The sequence below is a fragment of the Castor canadensis genome, chromosome 4, assembly GCF_047511655.1.
Source record: "Castor canadensis chromosome 4, mCasCan1.hap1v2, whole genome shotgun sequence".
In the NCBI taxonomy this organism is placed as follows: domain Eukaryota; kingdom Metazoa; phylum Chordata; class Mammalia; order Rodentia; family Castoridae; genus Castor; species Castor canadensis.
Genome location: NC_133389.1, coordinates 54,019,374 through 54,038,283, shown reverse-complemented (window position 1 = coordinate 54,038,283; position 18,910 = coordinate 54,019,374). Strand labels below are relative to the sequence as shown.

Sequence of the window (18,910 nt, the reverse complement as noted above, 5' to 3'; positions counted from 1 at the left end):
ATTTTTGTCAACTCAGGTGTTGAAATTAGCCCCAAGATTCTCTCCATTTTACAGCTGGAGAAACTACTGAACAGAGAAGTTGGTGACTATTCCATGCCGACATTGGTTAGTAAACTCTGGGCCTGAAAATCCCTAAGTATCCTAGGCTCCTTTACCCTTTTCACAGGGACTCTCACTTAGCCTGCAAGACAAGGCAGGCCTCCTTGAGATCTGGAGGTACACACTTCCAAAGTAGCTTTCAGGAACAGAGTAGTTCCACCAGCACATAAAAGCTGGGGAAAGTGACAGTTTCTTTTTCTTTACTATAAATGTTCACCTTTCTCCCTTATGTTCTAAAAAGAAGGTTCTAGAATGGAGAGTCTATGAAATGTTTTACAACGTATTAATTTCTGGGCACGGCTTTTTACTAGAGCAAAGAAGTCTCTGTGTATAGTGAACTAATGGGCTGGTTGTACCGTCCTACCCAGTCCTCAGGAGGGCAAGCTGAAAAGCTGCACCCCGTGTCCAGCCAGGCTTTTAGTGACTAATGTGTCATTTCAACGGATTGAGGAAAGTTCCTCTACCCCTTCCTCCCCACAGCTGTATCATCATGGAGTTTGTATTTCAAAGCAATAAGGCGATGCATTTGATTAAGGGGGTTTCTGAAGGAACGATAAAGCACGGATTTTAAGTAGATAGTAGGGCAGCACGATGGGTGAAAGGAACTTAGCCTCTCAACAGCCAAGCCTCCTTTCGTGAGAAAACACTAGTCAACCTCGTGTTTCTGGGGCAGGGGTGGAAGGGAAACTTTTCCAGCTATGTGGAAGTACGATGTTTTGGCTCCCCACCCCCGGAAGATTTAAAAATTGTAAAGCTGTAAATCTGTCCCGGTCATTTGGGGCCCTGGCGACTTGGACTCTCCCTCAGTGGAGTGCATTCCCTTGGCTTCGGGCTCCAACAAGCGCATGCACTTGGAAACTTGGAACCCCGAGCCTCATGGCGGTCTGAGGGGGGACGGGACAGCCTGACTCTGCCACCCCGGTGGCCTCGCGGTCACCAGCTACCACCCCACACTCTAGGTAGTCTGGGCTCTATAAACAACCCCAGCAGCAGCTGCACCTTTCGCGCACACCAGGGTGAATCCTGGATCCTCGGGAGAGGGGTCTTCCTCCCGACTGCCTTCGGATGCGGCTCCAACGCGACATAGCAGAAGCTGGGAGGGCGCGGGCGCATCGGAGAGGCGCGCTAGACAGCGCCGGGCAGGGGGAGCGCGGGCCTAGGGCGGGGCGGGCGCGGGAGGGCGCGAGAGGGGCGTGGGCGCGGCCGCCCGCGCGCCCCGGCGGGCCAGGGGGAGGGGCGCTGGCGGGCGCGGTGCCTCCCGCCGGGGGTGAGCGGCGCGCGCTGCAGCCCCGCGGCAGCAGAGCGCCGAGCGCGGAGTGCGGACGGACGGCGGCAGCGAGGGCTGGAGCGCAGACGGCCGGCGCGCGGCGCGGCTGCCATGGGCGTGCAGTGACCGGCCGCTCAGGACGACTTCCTCGGCGGCGCGGAGCTCCCTGGTTGGCGGTGCGTCTCTTCGGTCACCATGAAAGGTAGGGCGGCGGTGGGTGGCTGTGCATCCCGCGCGAACTTTCCCTCGGGCTGTAGTCCGGGGGAGTCCGGGCGCCCGGTTGGTGCGCGGACACGGGGGGCGCTCCCCGGCTGCGGTGTTGGGCACCACGGGAGACGTGAGGTTGGGGTTTAGAACACGCAGCTACTCTCGTCCCCATCGCGTCTTTGCAAAGTAGTTGAAGCCCTTAGTCGTTGTTTACGAGTTCCAGTTTTCAACTTTTTTAATTGAAAAAACATGCAGAGAGCGAGGCATCCTCATTGCTCCCAGTTTGTTTTCCGCGCTCTCCACTCTCTCCGCGGCCTTCCCCCACTCCCGTCCCCGGCCCGTGGCCGGTCCCCTTCCCAGCCGTGGCGGCGGGTGTTTTCTCCCGGACTCGGGATGTTCTTGATCGCCCTCCCCACATCTGGCAGTGATTAGGTGCCTGCCGAGTTCAGCTGGCTCGGGACGTGCATTTGGCATCTTTCTCCCTCAGAGTCACTGACTGGAAAATAACTGCTCTCTGCTCCGCGTCCCTTCCACGTGCCAGTCGGTGGGTTGTGTGCCCACGTGTGCTCACGAATCATCAGGGTAAATCGCCCCCTGACAAGTGTCAGATGTTATCGTGCCTTTAAAAAGAATCGCGGGGAGACGGGCTTTACTGGGCAGCCTTCTGATTAATTGAAATACGGAGATTTGTTTGCAGAATCTGATTTATATGTGAGATAAATAATTACAGCGGAGGAAGGCATCAAAAAGGAGCAGTTTAGGAATGGGCGGGCGCGCTGTTTACACAGGACGGAGTCCCCAGTTTTGTCCTAGGATGACACGTTTCGGTCCCGGGCGGGGTGCGAAATGCCATCTGACCGCGGTGACCGAGTTTCCTGCCGCTCCTGACCACGCGAAGCGATCGCTTTGCTGGCCACGGGTCGCTTGCAAGGGGGTCCCTGGGGGGCGGCGGGGAGCCTCCCGAGCAGGGAAAGTAACTTTTGGCTTGGGAAAGTTTCTTTAAAGGGCAGTTGGCGCTGTACTGTGCGGAGATAAAGTCCTACCGATTTATGCGCGGTCCACGTGGGACTCGAGAATGGAGGGAGGGCACTGGACGCCAGGTCAAAAGCGGCTTGCCCGTGGATAGAGAAATAAAATCACCATGCAGCTTCATACCTAGAGAATGTAAAATGCAGTGGTGTGTTTTTCCTCTCTCCCCACCTCAGTTTCTCTCATTTCGGAAATGTGTAGCTCTGTTTGAAGGATCCTTCCCGAAAAAGAGTTTCATGCGGCTCGAAGTTATTCTGGGGCTCAGTTATGAGTCTTGCTAGTCATTAAGGCCAGTAGTGTATTTTTTGGGGGAGGAGGGGGAAGGTGGAGGTATTGGGGTTTGAACTCGGCCTCATGCTTGCTAGGGGGCGCTCTAGCAAGCCATGCCCCTAGCGCCAGTAAATTTTTTTTTTTCTTTTAAACTCTTAGGAAGATAAGCCAGCACTCCATCAGCTCTCACGTGGGTTCCTAAAACCTAAAACTTTTGTTATACTTTTTATTGAGTAAATGACCATGATTGTAATTTGGGTACATTTCAACAGCGATTCAGATTTGCAGTGGGAAACACACGTAGGAGTTCTAAACATATTATGGGTGAGATTTATGCTGCATTAGGAACCAGGTTGTAGACACCTGTCAAAAAGCCCCACCTCCTTCTGTCTCAGTTGGAGAGACTGGTTCAGAGACTGGTGAATCCATATATAGACTGATCATTTTCAAGACCTCTTATTTTATTTTATTAATATTTATTTGTTTGTTTATTTATTTATGAGACAGGGTTTCACTATATAGTCCAGGCTAGCCTCTTACTTGATCTTCCTGCCTCAGCCCATCCTGGCTTGAAACACTTTTTTTTTCTTTTTTTTTTTTTTGCAGTACTGGGGCCTGAACTCAGGGCCTTCACCTTGAGTCACTCGCCAGACCTATTTTTGTGAAAGGTTTTTCGAGATAGGGTCTCTCGAACTATTTGCCCAGGCTGGCTTCAAACCTCGATCCTACTGATCTCAACCTCCTGAGTAGGTAGTATTGCAGGCATGGGCCACAGGCGCCCCACGAAGCCCTTTTTTTTTTTTTTATTAGCATGTAATAATTGTAGGGAGGAAATACATCGTGACATTTACATATGTGCTTACATTACATCTTAATTAGATTCACTCCCTTGAAGCCCCCCTTCCCCCGATTTTTTTTTTTTTTTGCAGTACTGGGATCTCAACTCAGGTCCTACACCTTGAGCCACTCTACCAGCTCTTTTTTGGTAATAGGTTTTTTCGAGATACGGTCTCATGAAGTGTTTGCCTGAGCTGGCTTTGAACCATGATCCTCCTGTCTGCCTCCCAAGTAGCAAGCTACTGTAATCCTAGCTACTTGGGAGACTGATATTAGGAGGATTGCAGTTGGAGGCCAGCCCAGGGGAAATATTTCACTGGACCCCATCTCCAAAATAAACAAAGCAAAGTGGACTGGAGTTGTGGCTCAAGTGGTAGGGCATCCCACCAAAAGAAAAAAAGAAATTCTAGCCGGATGCCCGTGGCTCACAAGCTACTCAGGAGGCAGAGATCGGGAGGGTTGCAGTTCAAAGCCAGCCTGGCAAGTAGTTCATGAGACCATCTCAAAATAACTCTTCACAAAAAAGGGCTGGTGGAGTGGCTCAAAGTGTAGGCATTGAGTTCAAGCCCCAGTACTGCAAAAAAAAAAAAAAAAAAAATTTGCACTCATTTGTTTAGGTGCTGAGATGAGGAAGAGAGGCAGCAGTACAAATTTTTAGAAACTTCTAAGTGTAGCCACTTTGCTATAACCTGTATAAGCACTTGGCAATGCTAAAAGTAGATTGGGTTGTTTTCTTTTAAGTGCTGGGTTTGAACGTAGGGCCTCTTACATACTAACCACATGTTCAGTCACTGATTTCCACCCTCATCCCAAGAATAGTTACTTGGGATAACTATCCAGTACTGGAGTTTGAATTCAGGGCCTCACATTTGCTAGGTAGGTGCTCTGCCACTAGAGTCACTCCAGGAGCCCTTTTTTGTGTTGGAATTTTTGAGTTAGGATTCCACAAACTATTTGCCTGGGCTGGCCTTAAACCTCAGTCCTCCTGATCTCTGCCTTCTGTGTAGCAGGATTATGGCACCCGGGTATTTTAACTTAGGCATTGAAGATTGGGGACTATAACTGGCAACTACATGGAGGATGGGTTAGACACCTGCAGACAAGCTTTGCAGGTTTCTCTGTGTTCTTGGAAGGCCCTTGGACACCAGATACAGTAACTGTTGTAGAACAGAAGAAAAGTGAATCTCAGACAACTAAAAAGCCAAGTACACCCACAGTTGCTAAAGCACCAAGGAAGGGGTAGAGCCAGGCACTTGTACCTAAGGCTTCTGAAGTCCAGCACAGACCTGTTTCTAGACAAAAAGTTAAGTGGTTTGTACTGAGTGGAATGTTTTGACACTTCCCCTGGGTTCTCAATTATGATACATAGTTGTAACTCATTAGGCTTCATTAGAATTTGATTTTCCTCACTGATAGAGGGCATTGACAAGCCTAATGGCAAATGCTTAAAATCAAACTGCAGCCTTCAGTATTCATAGGGTCCACATCTGAAGATCCAACTAACCAAGGATTGAAAATAATTGAAAAAGTTGTGTCTTTATTGGACATGCATAGACTTTTTTCATTATTCCCAAAACAACATTGTAACAACTATTTCCATAGCATTTTTTTTTAAATTATTTGCAATACTGGGGTTTGAACTCAGGGCCTACACCTTGAGCTACTCCACCAGCCCTATTTTCGTGATGGGATTTTTTGAGATAGAGTTTCTGGAACTGTTTGGCCAGGCTGACTTTGAACTGCAGTCCTGATCTCTGCCTCCTGAGTAGCTTGGATTACAGGTGTGAGCCACTGGTGCCTGGATAGCATTTACCTATTTTTCTTATTGGGTGTTATAAGGCATTTAAAACTGATTTAAAGTATACCAAGGATTACAGAGGTTATATGCAAATACTGCACCATTTTTTATTTCTTGTGGTGCTGGGATTCAAACCCAGTGTCTTTTGCATGTCAAACATATGCTCTATAACTGAGCCCTGCACCATTTTATATAAAGGACTTAAGCACTCCCAATTTTGGTACAGTTTGGGATGGGATGGGGATTCATGGAACCAATCCCCAGTGGATACTGAGGGGCAACACTGTATTAACCTAAAACACATTAGTCAAATGGAAAATCAGGAGACACTATTGAAATTACATGACTTCATTTGCTAAATCAGTTGCTTCTGGGAAAATCAAATGCTTTTGAGGTATTTGTTTGACTTTCTGATGCTTAAACCTTGGATATGAACCTAGGTTTTTGGTGTGATTCCAGTCTGTGGTGAGCCACAGCACCACCTATCTGTTGCATTCAGCAAACACCTCTCTCGCCTATTCCTCCACTCCCTGGCACAAGTACCAAGATAATGACATCATTATACATTCCCAGAAGAAAAATTCTTGCCCTGTTGCTGCAGTATTTGAAGTCTTCCAAACTGAATAAAACGTAAAGTTTGTTTTATTTCCAATTTCATTTTCAATTAGCTCATTACACCATTAATCTCATGGTTTTGGATAAATACATTCTTTACGAAGGAATCTGACTCCTAGAATTAGGTGTGTCATTACTAAATCACATTCCTGGTTCTGAAAATTGAGGATATTGGGGAGTTTCAGTACAGCAGCATTTGTTGCCTAAGAGACGACTGAAAACAGCCAGCACCACTTGGGACTACAGAGGCCCAAACCACGGTTCTCATTTAACACGAGGAGGAGGTTGGTGTCATCAAAACATAGTGTTCAGCTGTGTATTTTTGTCCTTTTGTATATAAACAGTTCTAAAATACTGTTTGGCAATAATAATTTTAAAGTGTGCTGATCAGCAGTGTATTTCTCCCACTCTCTCGAGTTTGTGAGTCCCACTGCATACCAGTGACTCTCTAGGGTATCTCATGCTTAGGTGTGCTAAACAAATAAGTGTGTAAGGATGACTGCATTTAATGCCGAAGGGATCGTGTTTTCTACAGCAAAATGGAAACAAAATAAGGCCTCTGTCCTGTCACTGATTGGGCAAAGGGCTGCCTTTCCTCTGGAGAGCAAATTTACAATCTAATTATACTTTTGACTTTTCATTAGTTTGGAGATGCTTGACATTCTTAATCTGAGGTTTAATTATTGCTAAGTATAGATCATCTTCCCTGTGGTCTCCATGTAATTTCCCAAGATTGTTCCCATGCTTCTCCCTACCCCTCCCCCACCCTCTGCCATGTGGCTTACCCACCGATGTGACAGGAAAAGCTAGCAGATGATAGCTTTCAAGTTGTGTCATAACCGGGTGTTTGATTTTCCTAATAAATGCTTATTCTCATTAAAATATTATTTCAAAACAGCTGATGCAACTGCTGCCAAAGTCTGTTACGTGGCCCCTGAAGTATTAGCTTGCTTGCTTTCTTCAAGTATTAGCTTTCAGATGGAAAATAGGCACTTAAATTTTGTGACAGAAAAGGCATGTTTTGCCTAGGGTAAACCCAGCATGTGGGTAGTCTCTCAGTGAGGCAAGTCTGACACATGGCTTCCTGAGGGGTGCGGGGGAGGGGGGGGGAGAAGGAATAGTGTCCCAGGAGGGGAAGTCCAGAGTGGTGGCAGAGCCCAGCCTTCTTGCCAGGAGGGCTGCACGTCAGCTGCAGGAGACTTGTGGATGGCCATCCAGCAGGCAACATGATGCTGATCTGCACTGTGGCCTGTGTTCATAACAACTTCATAGGTATTTCTGGTGGACCACTTCATATCCCCACTTACTCTTTTCCCCTTTAAACTGTCTGTTGTTTGCTGAGCACCCACCATGTCAGCCATCATTATTTCCACCATTTTGCAGATAGAAAAACAGAATTAGGCTCAGAGTACTTTACGTATCCAAGGACACACAGCTATTCAGTGGGGGAATCAGTAAGTATTCAAACTTAGACTTTTTGATTCTAGAATCCACATGCCTATGAAATATTGTCAGATGTGCTTTTTTTTTTTTTTTTTTATGGAGGGACTGGGGTTTGAACTCAGATCTCATGCTTGCAAGGCAGGCGCTCTGCCATTTGAGCCATACCTCCAGTCCAGAAGTACTGTGTTTAAGGACAGATTTTAAACAAGGAAACTATAAGCATTTTTCACAGAAACTATTTCATTCTCTTTTGTTGTTGTTGTTGGTACTGGGTTTGAACTCAGGGACTCACACTTGCTAGGCAGGTGCTCTGCCACTTGAGCCACTCTGCTAGTTCTGTTTTGTGTTGAGATAGGGTTGCATGAACTGTTTCTCCAGGTTGGCTTTGAACTGCAATCCTCCTGATCTCTGCTTCCTGAGTATCGAGGATTACAGGTGTGAGCTACCGTCAACCGGTGACTATTTCATTCTTCTTGTTCACAACACATTTTTTTTTAGCCATACAAACCACATAAAGCTTGAGGGAGGTAACTTTTCAATCAAGCAGTGATTTGATTGCTATTTGAGCGTCTGTGAGGTACCTTGAAAAGGTATTGCTGATTGCTTAAGAAACTTTCATAGTTATATAACAGCGAAAGCCAAAGTAAGTAGAAATTAATCCCAGATAGAGATTTCAAGGAGGTCCTAGAAGCTCTCCTAACCCGAAATTCATCAGTATTTAGTAAATATATAAAAGCATTGTGTTTGCCAATATGGGAGGAGATTTAAAATTAAATATTTATCATTGGACTTGGGTATATTCTGACATTTGACATTCTCAGGGAAAACTAACTTGGCATTGGCTCTACCGAAGTAGCCACGCTTCTTTGAGCCTCATTTTCTTTTGACAGAAATGCTAGGAAACTAGCTAATGTTTAGAAAATAATTTATTATTCAAAGGTTAAGCAGTCCAACTTTAAAGTAGATAATTCATGCTTTAAAGTATAACCATCTCATAAAATATGATTATGCTTAGTGAACCTAGGAGTTGAACCTGATAATTTTTGTGTGGCCACAGGATTGTGGGCTCTGAAACCAGAGACAGCTTGGGGAGCACAGGAAAATGATTTACCCTTCTAGGGCCTTAGTTTCCTTGTGAAACGAGAGATAATAATGGAATCTACCCAGGAGAGCTGTTTGGTGAATTAAATAGATTAATATAGATCAATTGCTTAGCATGGTGTCTAGCATTAGAACTCAAGATGTTTTAGTTATTGTAACTTACTATAAAGCTGTGTGATTATAATCTGCTGCTTCCTACAGGCAGTAATTCAATTGCTAGTTAAGAAAGATTTAGGCTAAGTTAATCAAGTGATATAGTTTAGACCGTGAAGCCAAGCGTTCAGTTTTCAAATTAATTTTCATATTTCAGATGTGTTGAAACTGACCTTGGGGTAAGAGTGAGCTGTGCTTTCTACAGGGAACAGTGTTAGTACTGGTCGCTGTCCAGCTGCTGTCACTGGTTCTCTGTCATCATTGTTAAAAAAAAATCAGCCCTGCCCAAAATGCAGGGTCATACTTATAGAAAGTTTGTCGTTGTAGTAATGCTACAATTTTCCTACTTGCTGTAATAGTGGTACAAAATAGATAAACACATGTAAATGCATTTAATTAACCTAGGAGTACTACTTTTCCATGGGCACTATTTTTCAGGGCCTACTGATGATGACAGAATATTTTTAAAGATATGTGTCTCACAGCCAATGTTCAGTTTTATCCAGTAAGGATATGATGTCAGGGAATCACAACATTAAACTAATTTGTCTATAAATAAGTATTAGGAAGTTTTTAAACCATATGACATCAGGCTATTTCATTAGTGGTGTTAATTTTCCATTAAGCTGTCACATTACTATTTATTATTTACAACTGGGTCACCAAGTCCTAAGTAGCTTTTGTTCCTTTAATTTTTTTTTTTTTTGATGTGTGTGTGGTGCTTGGATCAAACCAAGGGTCTTGTACATGCTATACAAGTATTCTACCACTGAGCTACACCTCAGTCCCATTTTTTCTTTTTCTTTTTTTTTGGTACTGGGGTTTGAGCTCAGAGCCTTACGCTTGCTATTCAGGTGCTCTACTACTTGAGCTATTCTGTCAGACTTAATTTTGGGGTTGGGTACTTTCAAGATAGGGTCTCAGGAACTATTTGCCCAGGCTGGCCTTGATCTTCCTGATAACAGCCTACTGAATAACTAGGATTACAGCTGTGAGCCACTGGTGCTGGGCCAAATTTTAAAACTTAATGAGGCTGAGCACGGTGACATTTGCCTGTAGTTCCAGGACTTGGGAGGCTGAGGTTGGGAGCATCCTTTGAGTCCAGAAGTTTGAGACCAACCTGGGCAACATAGTGAACCTCTCACCTCAACAACAACAAATAAAACTTAATAAATTGTTTATTTCTGGGATCTTCTATTTAATATTTTCAGATCAAGACTGACCGTGGGTAACAAACAGGTACATAAGATTAAATCAAGATTAAAGAATGTCTTTCTTCGTTTTTTTTAAAAAGTTATTTTTTTGTTGTTGTATTTTTTGTTTACACATTTTGTTTACATATTTTGTTTATACATGCCTCACTTCATGTATACAACTCAGTGTAGGCTCTTTTTGTATATTCATAGATTTTTGTCACCATCATTAAAATCAACTTCAGAGCCTTTTCCTCACCCCCAAACGAAACCCATACCCATTAACAGTCATTCCTCACTCCCTGAAAAGCCCCAGCCCTAGGCAAACATTAATCTGTTTTCTGACTCACTGATATAAAATGTATACATCTGATATAAATGGATCATGCATTGTATGGTTCTTTGAGACTGACTTCTTTCATTTACCGTAATGTTTTCATGGCTTATCCTTATTTTAGCATGTACATGCACTTTTTTTCACTGCTGAGTAATGTTCCACAGTACGGATACACCATAGTTTGTCTGTCAGTTGATGAATGTTTGGATTTTTTCCCGTTTTTTTGCTATTATGAATAATGCTGTTATAAACATTCATGTACAAGTTTTGTGTGGACATGTTTTCATTTCTCCTGGGTGTTTAACCAGAAGTAGAAGAGCTGAATCATACTGTAACTCTACGTTTCACAAAAGGTACTAGAATGTTTTCCACCAGCATGATATGAGGGTTCTAATTTATCCATATTCTTACCAACCTTATCATCTGGCTTTTTTGTTTGTTTATTTGTTTCTGTTGCTAGGGATTGACTAGGAACTCACACAAGCTAAGCATGCACTACCACTGCACTATACCCTCAGTCCATATCTTTTTGATTATAACCAACTGCTTTTTTGCAGGGCTGGGGGGGGGGGCCGGGATATTGGGGTTTGAACTCAGGGCCTCACATTTGCTAAGCAGTTGCTCTACCACCAGCCCTGTTTTGTGTTGGGTTTTTTTGAGATAGGGTCTCATGAACTGTTTGTCCGGGCTGGCTTCAAACTTGGATCCTCTTGATTTCTGCCTCCTGAGTAGCTGGGATTACAGGCATGAGCCCCTGGCACCTGGCCCCAGCTGCTTCTTAAACATCTGTTTAAGCAGTCCCCCAGGTGAGCTTTACCTTTATTTGAATTCCAAGTTACCTGTGTCCTAAATTCCTAAGCTTTTTTAGGATTCTGCAGTACAGCCCATCCATCACTTGTTAGCTTTCCCTGCAGTGCACAGGTTGTTTCTTGGGCCTGCAGGTCAGTTATCATTATGTGTAGAATGCCCAAGTCCCACAGGCTTGGGTCTTAGTCTTTTTTTTTTTGTGGTAGGTCTGGGGTTTGTACTCAGGGCTTTGAGCTTGCAAAGCAGGCATTGTACTGCTTGAGCCATACCTCAGTCCATTTTGGTTTGGTTATTTTGGAGGTGGCATTTCCTGAAGTATTTACCCAGGCTGGCCTTGAACCATGATCCTCTTGACCTCAGCCTCCTAAATAGCTAGGATCACAGGTGTGAGCCAGCAGCACCCAGCTCTGGGTTGTAGTCTTGGTCTGGATACTTATAATCTGTGAGACTTTTTCTGAACCTTGGTTTTCTCACCTATAAAACAGAAAATAATAAAACTTGAAGTCTCTCTGGCATTCATTAGGTACTGACTAAATGTTCTGTTCCTCAAATGTGTGTATAAGAGAAAGACTTCATCTCTTGTTTTTCTTTTTTTTTTTTTTTGGTGATACGGGGGTTTGAACTTAGCCTCAGGCTTGCTAGATTGTTGCTGTACCATTTGAGCCACTTCATCTGCTTAGTTTCTTTCTTTAAGGAATTCATAAGCTACTGGGAGAGATGGAGACATGTGTGAGCCTGATTTGCTTAATTTTCTACAACTGTTAAGTGCCGTCGTGTGCCATAAATATACCGTCATGTACATCATGATGATGCATGTTTGTAATTCCAGCTGTTCAGAAGGGGGAGGCAGAATGTTGTGAGTTTGAGGCCAGCCTGGACGACGATGGTGGGGGTGGGGGTAGTGGTGGAGGGGGAGACGCTGTCTCAAAACCAAACCAAAATCAAAAAACGCTGACTGAGGGTGTAGCAGCAACTTCACTGCCCTGGATTCAAACCCCAGCACAACAACAATCAAACAAAAGAAGTGCCATAAACGTGCTAGTTGCTGAGGGCTCAGTGTGACAAGTTTCCTGGCTTCAAGCAGCTTCACCTGGTAGAGTCAGAGCCAGAGCTGGAGAACAGCAGGTGAGATCAGAGCTCTCATGCTGATAGAAATGGAGTGCAGGGGAGAATAAGTTCTAACCATGGGGCTGCAGGGCTGCTCCCCAAACTTGCTCCCCAAACTGACTGCAATATTTAAGTGTGCATGACTCTCATCTCTCCAAGCCAACTAAACTTCACTTGAACTCACATTACTCTACAATAGCTGAGCTCAAAGAATACATCAGCAGAATTCTGTTCAGTGTTCTCTGTCACAAAATCCCTGGCCAATGTGGACCTGTGCCAGTTACCAAGGAAAGTAAAAATAAATAACAAATTTTAAAATAGGCAAAGTACAGTATGGCTCATAGGTATTAAAATGAAAATGCCAAATACAGCTGTGGAAACCAAGAAAATACGCGCTTGAGGATATAAATCTTAAGCACGTTTTGTTATTTAGTATGTTAAATTTGTTCCTTCCCTGCAGACAGACAGCTGTGGCCACCGCAGCTTTTCAGGTTTTAAATTTTATTTATTATTTTGTGGGGCTGGGGTTTGAACTCAGGGCTTCAAGCTTGCGAAGCAGGTGCTCTGCCACTTGAGTTCTGGTTATTTTGGAGATGAGGTCTCAGAACTGTTTGCCCAGGCTGGCCTCCCAAATACCTCTCAATCGCAGCCTCCTAAATAGCCAGGATTATAGGCACGAGCCACCAGCACCAGCTATAGGTCTTCAGTCGTAAGCAAGTTCTTAGCAATGTAAGAGTGCTATGCTTAAATGGCTTTGATGGTCAGAGAGAGATTTTGGAGAGTGGCCAAGTTGGTAAGGAGACTGGTCTCTGAAGAATATCCTTCCTTAAGCATATCACCTTTGCAGGCCCTGACACTGTAAAGACAATCTGGAAACATGCAACTTGGATCTACACAGTGTGAGGAAAAGTTTTTGAGAAGAGAATGTAACATCACACATAATGGCAGACTTTTTTTTTTTTTTTTCCTTTCTGTACTAGGGATTGAACCCGGGCTTTTGGGCTTGCTAACCCCAGCTCTTTTTGTTTTGTTTTGTTTTGTTTATGAGCAAGGATCTTGGGGCTGGCCTTGAACTCATGATCCATCTGTCTCTGCCTGCCAAATAACTGGGATTACAGGAATATGTCAGCATGCCCTTTTGGGCTATTGGCTTAACTAACCCCCTTCTGTCAGTGATTTGGGACCCCATCATAGCCTTCTGCTCTCTAGAATGTTCAAGCACTGGGAACACTGACTGTTCATTCTCTCTCCTGTTGTTTTTTTTTCCCCCTGATCTAGGTTATTCTGCAACCATAAGCCCAATCAACTTTCCCCTTTTTTCTTTTCCTGAACCTCCTAAATGTCCAGCCTCATCACCAGCCTGACTAAAGAGCTGGGAAAGTCTGTTGCTGGACTCGGAGGGGAAACGTCTAAATCAAAGACCTGTATATCAGGTGCTGTGATTTGGATCTGGAGTGCCCCCCACAGGCCATGTGTTAAAGGCTTGGGCCTCAGTTTGTCAGTATTAGGAGGGGTGGGGTCTGGTGGGAAGTTTTGGGTCACTGAGAACATGTCATTGAAGGAGATCGTGGGACCCTGGTCTCTTTTTTTCTCTTTTTCTTCTGTCCATGAGGTAAGTGGTCTTGCTGTACTGTGTGCTCTGTGCTATGGCATGCTGCCTTGCCATAGGCCGGAAAGCAGCAGGACCAGAGGATCATGGGCTGGAACCTCTGAAATCATGAGCCAAAGTGAACCTAAGTTCATTATGTTAGGTGTTTGCTGGAGTGACAGAAAGCTGATCAGCACACTGAGCTTCCCTGCCCTAACTGCTCATCTCTGAAGACTAGGAAAAGAGGGCTGTAGAGACAACATTCAAAACACTGAGTAAGAGTTAAATAAGTGTGGCGTCTTCCTTCTCTTAGCGCTTCTCAGAGTCTCAAATAGTTCAGACATCACCAACTTCTACACAAAGAAACATGCCCAGTTCAAACACACACAAAGAAAAAACACAGAGAAAGATGGATGTAAGACACTTCTCCACAAGGCAGTTCCTGATAATCTCAGTCAGAAGGTTTCTGTAACACCTAATTGATGCCCCTCACACATCATAGGATTTTAGAATTGGGTAACTGTTATAAGAATGGTTAATCCTTTGGGGATGAGGGTTAAGACAAGCAGGAGGTCTTCGCTGAGTCCCAGTATGGGTGGGTCGCCTGTTAGGCTTCTGTGTTCTTCATCCTCTAATGGTTTTGAATATGTTAATTTGGAGGAAGAAGCAGGGCAGAGCTGAACTGCTTTAATAACAAAAATATGAGAAATTGAAGTTCTCAGGGAAACTTCACGAAGGAGTGAGGAGTCACTCAGGCTAAATGCTGCATGGGGAAAAGATCAGAGAGAGAGAAAAGAAAACAAACAAACTAATGGTAGCCCTGCTTAAAAAGAGTTTTGGGGGGGTGGAACAGAAATGTCTAATAGGAAATTTTAAGCTATTTGCTCTTGGGCAAGCATAAACCTGTTCTTTTCAGTGGTGTTTCCTTGGTTCACAGTGTCTAGGTGAATAGACAGTGTTGCAGAGTTGGCCCAGTGAGGGAGGGGCTGGAGCTGGCAGGGGTAGTTGACATCTCTGGATCATTACTTATAGTCACAGCTCATCCACTTGTCTAGGCTTTAAGTGTATATAGTTGGCCCTCCATCCTGAGAAACTGCATTATTGGATTCACCCAACAGAAAGATTTGAAAAACAATTTTGTCTGTGTTGAACATATAGACTTTTTTCTTGTCATTATTCCCTAAACAATATGGTATAACAACTATTTGCATAGTGTTGACATTGTACTAGGTCCTGCAAGTAATCTAGAGATGATGTAAAGTATACAGGAGGGTGTCTGTAGATTATGTGCAGCTATGGTGCCATTTTATATAAGGGACTTGATCTGTGGATACCCTCAGGATACTGAGGGATTATATTTGTTGAGTAAATAAACTAATGGATTTCTAAGCAGCAGATAAAAGTTTCTCTTTGAGAATAGACCAGACCTCGGCTGTTACTATGACAGATTGCTAAGTAAAGCAGCGAAAGTAAGGGCTGGATTTGTGTTTGTTGGACTAACTGATCACTGAGTGAATGAGAAAGGTGCTGTGCTCTTGGTTTTAAGTGTGCTTTTCCATGCAGAAAAGAACTAAAACTCTACTCCCTAACCTAAGAAGCCTCCTTTGTTTATAAATAGCTAGTTTCTGGATTCAGAACTGAGATTCTCTTCCCTGTCCTCACCTCAGAGTAAGGAGACAATAGCAAAATAGGAAGATATCACACCTGTCTATTTTGTTAGAAATAATTGCTCTCTCATTATTGTAAGGAACTCCACCTTGGGTTCTCCATACATTGCAAAGTGCAGATATAGCCAGGTCACGTCCCATTTTGGGTTAAAAAAGACTCGGAGGCTTTGCATCCCACTCCATGAGATTTTTTTTTTTTTTTTTTTTGTTATGGGTATTTTCAAGATAGGGTCTTGTGAACTATTTCCCTGGGCTGGCTTTGAACCTTGATCCTCCGGATCGCTACCTCCTGAGTAGCTAGGATTACAGGTGTAAGACTCTGGCACCTGGCTATCTGTGAGATTTCTTGAAAACCAATCAGTATCTTGGGAGAAGAGAAGCCTGGGCCTGGCAGTCTGTGACCCACAGTAAGTGCTGGCCAAGTGCCTCTGAGCTCAGCTGCCCAAAGGGAGAAAGCTGAGCTCTGGGCAGCATTGCTGGCCAACTTGGGAATATAGACAGTCTTGACTTTACAGTTGTTGGACTTGACAACTTTGCAACAAATTTTTAACTTTCCGATAGTGTAAAAAGAGATACAACCGAAAACTGCCCTTCTAATTACCCAGGCTAGTGGTAAGCGGTACAGTTCTCCCAGCAATGCTGGGCAGCAGCAGTGAGCTGCAGCTTTGCCTCCAGTCTGCCCCATGATCACAGGGAAAATAACCGAGACGCCACAGTGTAGTGCTGCTAGCTAGGGGTGGGGTTGCTTCCTTCAGAACATTTTTAATTTAGGGTATTCTCAACTTATCAGGACATAACCCAGCATAAGTGAAGCAGTGCCTCCATTTAGTCCGGGCCCCTGGGCACTTCTTTCTTGTCACCAGAAGTATCCTTTAATTGCACAATTAGTGTACAGTTGTGTCTGACAGTGCTTTCCCTTTTCCAGATCCACACTTGGCAGAACTATAAAATGAGATACTCTTTACTGACATGGCAAGGAATCTTGTCTTGTCCACACTAGGAGGGAGGCTTGAAGGGCTGGTGGAGTGGCTCAAGTGGTAGAGCACCTGCCTAGGAGGGAGGCTTGAAGCCTTTGGGTAGAAAGGCTGGCTGACATAACTTTTCTTGTTTCCACAGAAATTCTGCCTTTTGGAATTCCCTCAGCAAAGCTGTGTGTTGAAATGCATTTGGTGGGGACCATTTGCTGGTTCCAGTTATCCAACAGAAGGAGGGGTGGGATAGGGTTTGGCTGTCATTGCAGGAGTTGTGCTGGGGAAGTGCTACCATAATTGGTGGCTATGACTCCAGAGCCCACACATCTGAAAGAGCCAGCTTTAATAGATAACTCTTCTATTTATGTAATGGATAAAATAACCTAGTCCCTTGGGCAATTGATTATTCAGTCATTCATTCAATAACACTTATTAAGCCCTTGCAATAGCCCTTGTCTATTCTAGACAATGGAATTTATTCATGTGAATCTAGATGGGAAAATTTTCTGCCACAGGAAGCATGATGACAATAACAAACATGCACACACAGACATGTGAGCAAGTAAGGAAGCTACCCGAGAGTAATACTGAGGTGAAGTAGTATGATATGGAGTGACCAGTTGGTCTCAAGAGGCATTTGGAATGAGTCACACTTCAGCAAAAATCTGAATTAAGACAAGTCACATTAAGAACAGGTGGAAGAGCATTGGAGGCAGCAGAAATAGCTAGTGCAGAGACCCAGTGGTCTCCCTCAGAAAGTCTGGGTGATCCAGAAGCAGAAGAAAAGTCATCGTGATGGACCTGGTAGATCGTGGTTGGTGAGTCCTGCACCAACCCTGTGCGTAACCCTGTGTCCTTTCTTCTCCCGCAGACGACTTCGCAGAGGAGGAGGAGGTGCAGTCCTTCGGTTACAAGAGGTTTGGTAAGTTCTAACAAAGCCCCGATCCTCCTCCTTGCTCAGTCTGGGATGCGGTAACAGATCCTCAGAGACCATAACGAAAAACCAGACCATTGGCGAGTCCTTGATACACGTTTGTGGCTCTGAGATCCAATTTGGTTGGAAATCAAACTACTATATAACTGATGGATGATTGCTTACAGCTCTGAGGGGAATCAGACTAGGAGCTGGAGGAAGCGATGGAATGTTTATGAGTTTGCTGAATACTGATGGCTTACTAACCAAATATGGCAGGGAAGGTAAATCTGGGCAAGACAGAAACAAAGCAATGGGATCTCTCTATGTTGGTATTTAGAAACCATCTTTCTCCTGTGTCTTACCCATGACTTAGGCCTTGTGCTCGTAACTTAGTATTAGTGGATGCGTAGAGGAAGACTTGCAGGAACCCAAATACACAAGTGCATTGTGGTAGGTTGAGTCATGGTCTCCAAAGAGATCCACATCCCAGTCCCTGGAACTGAATGCTACCTTGTATGAGAGGAAGGACTCTTTTGCAGATGTGATTAAGTTGAAAAGTTTGAACTGGGGAGATTATTCTGGGTTACTCAGGTAGGCCCTAAGTGGGCCTCTGGAAGAGGAGCCTCAAGTTAAGGAATTCCAGAGGCTTCTAGAAGCTGAAAAAAGCAAGGAAAATGGAGTCTTCCTTCAGAGCCTCCAGAGGGAGAACAGCTCATCCAGCACCTTTATTTCAGCCAGCTGAAGCTGATTTCCGATTCTGCCTTCCAGAAATGTAAAAGGAGAAATCTGTGTTGTTTAAGATACTATGTTTGTTATAGCAACCCCAGGAAACTAATACCTGCTCCTCCACCTCCTGGCCCACTGCACATGGTGGTCTTTTCTGTTTTGACTTGCTTCTTAGGCAGGAGTGGGGAGGAAGGGGGGAGAAGGAAGAGGAGGGGAGGGAAAGAATATGAAAAGAGAACAAATCTATTTCCTGTTGCTTTAAGAAATCCTGGCTGGATTTTGATTAAAGTTAACAACCCCCAGCTGCTCTGGCTCCCTTGTTGTTTTAGCATTTTTCCTTCTGGAAACACACTTCTACATTTCTTTCTGGGAAAAGAAAGGGCTTTAATATAGGAATGCAGTGGCCCTGGGCCCATAGCTCCTCCATTCATACCCTGACTGAGTGGCCTGGTCTCCGTCCTTTCTTCCCTCTTCCACGCTCCTTTTCTTTATGCAATAACATGTTTCTGGATTATACCCTGTGTTCTGATTTCTACTGGGGGATTTACTGAAGGGTGGCAGTAGGAGTGAAGATGAAACCAAGAATTACAGAGGAAAACAAAACACATAAACCAGAAAATAAGAGGCAGAAATAAAGAGAAAAACTTGTAAACATAAGGCAAAAATAAATGTTGAGGTATCCATTTTGGTAATTGCTAGAAATATGAAGAACCAAGAGAAAACATAAAGGGTGACCTTGAGAGAAAACTTTTAATAGATTTCATGACCAAAGGACTAGC

General features: G+C 44.3%; 1 protein-coding gene across 2 annotated transcripts in view; it reads left to right on the top strand.

The window, feature by feature from the left end:
• The first annotated feature begins 1,380 nt into the window (after positions 1–1,380).
• Colec12 (collectin subfamily member 12) overlaps positions 1,381–18,910 on the top strand; it is a 179,122-nt gene continuing 161,592 nt past the window's right edge. For both annotated transcript variants that reach the window (XM_074070203.1, XM_074070202.1), the window contains exons 1-2: positions 1,381–1,568; positions 17,361–17,411. In XM_074070203.1, coding sequence (XP_073926304.1) covers positions 1,562–1,568; positions 17,361–17,411 — 58 coding nt within the window. In that variant the 5' untranslated portion in view covers positions 1,381–1,561. The remainder of the gene's footprint in view (positions 1,569–17,360; positions 17,412–18,910) is intronic.